Source organism: Pterocles gutturalis, unplaced genomic scaffold (genome assembly GCF_000699245.1).
Source record: "Pterocles gutturalis isolate BGI_N339 unplaced genomic scaffold, ASM69924v1 scaffold13503, whole genome shotgun sequence".
In the NCBI taxonomy this organism is placed as follows: domain Eukaryota; kingdom Metazoa; phylum Chordata; class Aves; order Pterocliformes; family Pteroclidae; genus Pterocles; species Pterocles gutturalis.
Window position 1 is genome coordinate 251 of NW_010125736.1, and position 6,264 is coordinate 6,514.

At 38.5% G+C, this 6,264-nt stretch overlaps 1 protein-coding gene across 1 annotated transcript; it reads left to right on the forward strand.

The window, feature by feature from the left end:
- Positions 1–2,341: 2,341 nt before the first annotated feature.
- NPVF (neuropeptide VF precursor) lies at positions 2,342–6,061 on the forward strand. Its single transcript, XM_010078702.1, has 3 exons — positions 2,342–2,508; positions 4,329–4,704; positions 5,592–6,061. The coding sequence occupies exons 1-3, from the start codon at positions 2,371–2,373 to the stop codon at positions 5,597–5,599; spliced, it is 522 nt and encodes a 173-aa protein (XP_010077004.1). The 5' UTR covers positions 2,342–2,370; the 3' UTR covers positions 5,600–6,061.
- Positions 6,062–6,264: the final 203 nt, after the last annotated feature.

Consider the following 6,264-nt stretch of genomic DNA (forward strand, 5'->3'; position numbering starts at 1 on the left):
GGTCTGTCATATAAAAAATGGTCAGAATCTTTCACACCCTCTCCACCTGGGGAAGTTCACCTGAGAGAAACTGTTCCCTTTTCACTTCCAGCTCTGTCAATGGGATTTCCCTTTCCCCGGTCAGGGAGGCATATCCCCACATACACTGTGCCAGGCAGGTTCACCTCAGACACCAGTAACAAGCCACCTGTGTAGACACACACCCCCCCTAGCTCTCCCCACATAGCTGTGCTTCCAGATATTACCTGTACATCTGGCTGCCAGGTCAGTGCTCTCATCTGGTTGACCCCTTAGTGTCAGCGCCACTCCCTTAGCTCAGCTGGCATGGCAAACCAATGATCTGGTGTCCAAAAGTCTAGTGGCCCTTATCTTGGGCATGGGATTGCTCCTGGTCCCTGAACTTGTTCCCCAGAGTTCAGAGAGCTCATGGGAGAAAATCCAGCTCTCCTCTGATACAGGTACACCATTTATCTGGAATGAATATGGGGAATGATGGCAGGTGGGTGGGCATTGAAGCCAGGCTAAAAGAGTGGCATTTCACAAGAATTACCAGGCGAGTCCATACACACTGCCTATCTAGTCCACTGTTTGCCAGAGGGTTCACTAGAAACTATGGTAGTAGGCACCGAGCAACATCTCCCCAGCCCACTCATGTCATCCTCTCCTCAAGAAGGCTTCAAATTCCCTCTAAAATTGCTTACTCCTGTCACCTTTAAGGAGACATCCCCAACACACTCTCCTCCTACCCTAGATGATCCCCAGTAACTAGAGCAGCTGGGGGAGAAAGGGACCATGTATCTATGGGGAATGGGGACAAGATGGTCTAAGCTTGGAAAAGAGGGGCTTGCTGCTCCTCCTGCTGTTGCAGGATTAAACTGTCAGAGAAAGGAGAAAAGTTATTTCTCCTAAGGAGATAATTCATTGGCATTTTTCTTATTTTTTTCACTTTAAGAGGCTCTGATAAACAATTTAGGTGATAGGTTTAGTGTTTCCTGTTATCTTGGTCAAGTTAGAGGACTAGTCATGTCAGAGCAGTTTCTAACGTACAACCTGTGGTTCTCATGAGTGTGAAAGGAGGTTTGAATATCTTGTTAGCAGTAATACAAAGCCACCTAAAGCCTCCAGGATCTCAGTTTTGGAGAATCTAGGGCAGCAATTACTCCATGCATGCCACACAAACTTAAGTACATAAAACCAGCTAACAATTCTAATATTAGGTTACTTGCAAATGCTTCAGCTCCACAGCTCAGTAAACGCAGCAACATACTGTCAACAGATAATACAGTCCAGACTATCCATGCTGCCCACAGCATAAAACATTCTCTCAGGACAACTTTGCCAGTACTGTGACAGAATTGACACTGTACAACCCTGGTGTTGAATTGTAAAATAACTTGTCTAGAGTTCAGTTTTTCAGTATGAGTATTTACCATGTGCAATCAGATGCAGCTTATCTTAAGTATTAACATGTGAGATTTAGACAATCATTTCAAGAACTTAAGAATAGCAAATGGAAAACAACGTGATATGGTTTCTTTACGGCAGTCTGGCTCACCAGCCTATCTCGGTAATCATTCAATATGCGCTTTAAGGGCACTATTCATGTACAGCCTGAACCCCCTTCTGGGACAGAACATGCATGGGCAGTCCAGTGCTTTCACTGTGTGCAGCAGGCAGATGCCTTTTTAAAAACTGCTTTTGGAAATTTGGCCTTAAGAATACAGATCTACCATGGCCTTTGAAATTTCTAAAAACTTAACTCATGGGCAGAGTTTTAAAAGCGTGTTCCTAATTCAGTCTGAACACAAATGAACGTGTTCAGTTTAGAGTATAGACACTATGTAGGTCAATAGATCTCATTGATGCATAACATCTCTTACGACCTGATCAACCACTTCAATAGATAGCACTCGATTTCAACAGGCCAAATGTCCCTAGCTGTACATAACTATAAAGAAGCATTATATGGTCCAAAAGGACCATTTAAGCAGAAGAATCCTTCTGAGGACACTGATACAAAAGAAAGAAGCAAGGTGCTTTTGTCTACCAGTGATGGAACATCGTGGCTGTTGTAAGTCCCTACTGTTATGGTGGTCAAATTTAGCTAATTAAGACATATTTCACCAGAAGAAAATATTTGTAAAGTCAGTGTGTCGCTAACAAGAAGATATGTTGATTAAAAAGGTTCACAAAAGAAATTCCCAACATTCTTCAAATATATTCAAATTATTTCCCTAATTAACAGCAAGAACTGAAGCTTCTGAGACTGATGTCACAGGGAAAAAATCTTTTTGTTTCCTGAACATATAAAATGATAGCAGTTTTCTGTTCTGTGCAGATTCTGAGCTAACTAAGCTTAATTTGAGAAAAATGAAAGTAATTTCAACGAAGGAGTTTATTCTACTTGCTTTAGCTACAGGGGTCTTTCTAACATCAAATAGTAGGTGCCTAGATGAACCGATGAAGTCCAGTCTGCAGAGCAAAGATGATGATGATAAATATTATGAGGTAAGATCTGTATTACTATGACATTAATTGGGGGAACTGTGGGTCTGATCCTGAGCACTTTGAATTTTTTGGCAAAGGCTCTCATAACCACATTGCACAGTATTCAGCATTACAGGACTAGCAGTGTGAAAAAGGCTTGTCGAAAGAATTTTCAGCAAATTCATTTGCTCGGACACACATACTGTGTAAATCTATTCATGTTTCAATTTTCTTGCAATCCAGTTTGCAATGGGGTTGAGACTTTTTCTGAAATGTTTCTTACTTACACAGTGGGGCCTCAGTTTAACATTCCCATCAGGCATTTTATGCACATAATATAACAGATACATTATTAATCCAAAATTAATAAAGGCATGCTTGTAACACTCAAAGAATAATGATAAACAGAGAATATTATAAATCTAATATAGCTAATGGTCTTAAAATTCTACTCTGGAAATTGACTATAAAAATATCTTTGCAGGGTTGCACATTTATTATGTCTCAATAGATGCCAAATGAAATTTGCACAGTTCATCTGTATTATTTTTCTTGTCTGCCCTGCAAATACTCCCTGGGAAATGAGAGCCAAGCTCTCTTTCTGACTCATTATCACTGGTGTAATAAAGATCCTTCTGAACAAAATACAACTTCAATGATGTTAGTGAAATCCTCTGGTCTTCAGCTCACTGTCTTTTATGTACCTCAGAAGGGGTGTGCAGGTGCAATCAGAGGGATAGTTTATTTAATATTTTAATCATGGAGTAGGAGCTAGAATGATTCATTCCCTTTCTTTCCCAAGAGCTGGAGAAGCTCCCAGGGAAGTCACCAAATGGGGATAAGGAAATGAAATTAGGATTAGTAGCATTTGTGTCTTTAACTGAGATTTAAAAACATGTTTGTACATATTTGCTGTTAAGGCTTGGAAACTTATTTTTGTGGCAGAAATAAGTGATTTTTCGATATGCCCAGAGAAGAAACACTGCTATATAGGAAAGGGTCGTGTTGATATAGCTATTTTTCAGGCAACAGCTGCCCTTTACATCATAAAACAGGTTATATACTCCCTTTACATTATAAAACAGGTTATATACTAGACTCAGTTCTTCATTGTATGCCAACATAGACACAGAAAGTAGATTTTGTGCTGGTTGCACAAAAATTAGGAGCTCAGGAGCTTCTAATGCATCTCGTGTACTAGTGGAGGACTAAAGCAACTTAAAGCTCAGGGCAATTGCTGTGCTGCAAGGCCAGAACAGGCATGATGTGAACTTGACCTAAATGCTTTCCATTCATTTCCCTGGCTGTTAGCCCAGCAGGATATTGGGTCAAAAGCGTGCACCCAGTGCTCAGGAAGAAATGAGCTACACCATTAGGTAGCTTGGCCCACTCTGCTGTTCAACCAGATCAGATAAGTAAGAGGCTAACTCTGTGTCAAGTTACTAAATACAGTCAGCATCTTCCCCTCTAGACAACTTCAGTCGGTGATATTAGCAAATGTGGACCCGACTCCTGTCCATGCTTAACTGGTGGCACAGGTACCAACACCTATGCCCAGAAATATTTCCAACTGACACCATTTGAACAGTTGTGGATACTTATATAGAGATGTGCTCTTGTGGTCAGTGTACCGAAAAGGTAAGCATACAAAGTAATCCACATGAAGTAGTTTACATGACAAGGGAGTTTAGCAAATACAGCTAAAAAGCATTAGATATCCAAAAAAGACTGTTACCCAGCAGCTTTCTAAGGAGATACGAAAATGAATACTTTGTGTGATTGGTAGCTGGAGTAATGCCCTATAAAATGATAGCATCATTTTTTAAATTATTTTTCTTTAGATTAAAGATAATATCTTGGAAGAAAAGCAGAGGAGTCTCAATTTTGAAGAAATGGAAGACTGGGGAGCAAAAAGTATCATTAAAATGAACCCTCCTACAGTAAACAAGATGCCAAATTCAGTTGCTACTTTACCTCTTAGGTTTGGAAGAAATTATCCAGAAGAAAGAAGCATTAAACCGATTGCTAATTTGCCTCTGAGATTTGGGAGAGCTTTTGGAGATAACATACCTAGGCGTGCTCCAGCTGTTTCACACAGGCTTGGGAGATCTTCACTTGTTAAAAAAAGTTCCATTCAATCACTTCTAAATCTGCCACAGCGATTTGGGAAATCACTGTCCGTCAATCTGTCTCAAGATGTTCAGGAGCCTGAACCAGGTAATACTACGCCAGTGATCAAAGCCATATATTAAAATGCATATTAAATCATAGGTTAGTGGTGATAAAATACAACCAGATTTCTTCAAAGGATATTCCCTAAGCTTTTCAACAAAAGTCCGATTTGACAAAAGAAGAATATGCAGTTCATCAAATCAAAAAGTCTCATCACAATAACTAGTAGAAAATCTCTTTATGAACTCTTTTCTAATGAGCAGATGCCAAACAGCCAAAGCTGAAAGTGTTCCTATGACAAGATTAGGTTTGACAACACTTTTTTCAATCAGGTTTCATTTTGAAAAGTTTAAAGCTTTGCTGAAAAAGGTTCAGAATCATTAAAATATCCCACTTCAGCACTATAAAATGACCAGACAAAACTACCTAAAAATTACTCTTCTAAATTTATGCAAATTAGTATTAAAAAAAAAAAAGACAAAATTCCAAGCTGAATTGCAGCATTTTGAAAATGCTGGGGTTTTTTCTCATACAAATCTTTTTTTTTTACCTTACTGAAAAAGTGTTTGAGATTTTGATTTTTCATTCCAAGTTAGAATGAAATTTTTTTTTGAAATATCAGAAATTTTTTCAGCATAAGAAAAATATTTCCTGCTCATTACTAAGAATAATTTAAACCAGCTCTTCAGTAACAGTCTTTCTTGTAATACCAGCTGCTTTATCTGAACTATCCATTTGTCTTGAAACCAATTTTCAGTTGGCTACCCCTGACTTCCCTCTGAGACAGGTGTAAAGTACAAGTTCAGACCAGGAAAGATAACTGATATATCAGAAGCCAAGCTTCTTTTATATTTAATTTGATTCCTTTCCTTCCTTTCTCACTGTCTCACCTGATTATAACAGATTTTGTTTTATTTGTCTGATATTTTTAGGGATATGAATTCTAACAGTTATATTAATATTGGAATGAAATCATGAAGACAGAATCTGAAAGACCTGGAAAAGCTGCAATGTGTTTTCAAAACTAAAGGTCGTGAAAAGGAAGCATATGAGAACTGAAATGCAAATCTGTCTTCATGTTATGAATAATGTATTTATTCTGTACTAACCCTTGACGTACAAGGCAATGATAATTGTAGCGACTGTTGTAGTAGTTTACTTCAGTGGCAGTGTGGTAAAAATTCTATTTACTTCTGTGCGACTTATGTCCTGTTGGTTGTAAAACCCAATTTCAGAACAATGGCTGTGTAATTGAAAGCATTTTAGGCAAAACTAAAAGAAGCATAGTATGAATAAAGAAGCATAGCACAAATAAAAAGAAATCTACAATGTGAACAACACACAGAAGCAGGATAAAAACCACCAGTACCCTTTGTGTCATAAGCAGCTAAAGAAAATCAAGCAAAATGTTTTTCCTGTTGTTTCCGAGTCATGTTAAATATAAATCTGTGTGATGTGTTTGCCCTTGGCTGGGGGCCAAACCTCACACAGCCGCTCATGCAATTCTCACCCCCATCCGAGTATAAGGGAGAGAATTAAAGGGGTAAATGGAAAAAAAGGACTCGTGGGTTGAGATAAGGACAATTTAATAACTAAACTACAATA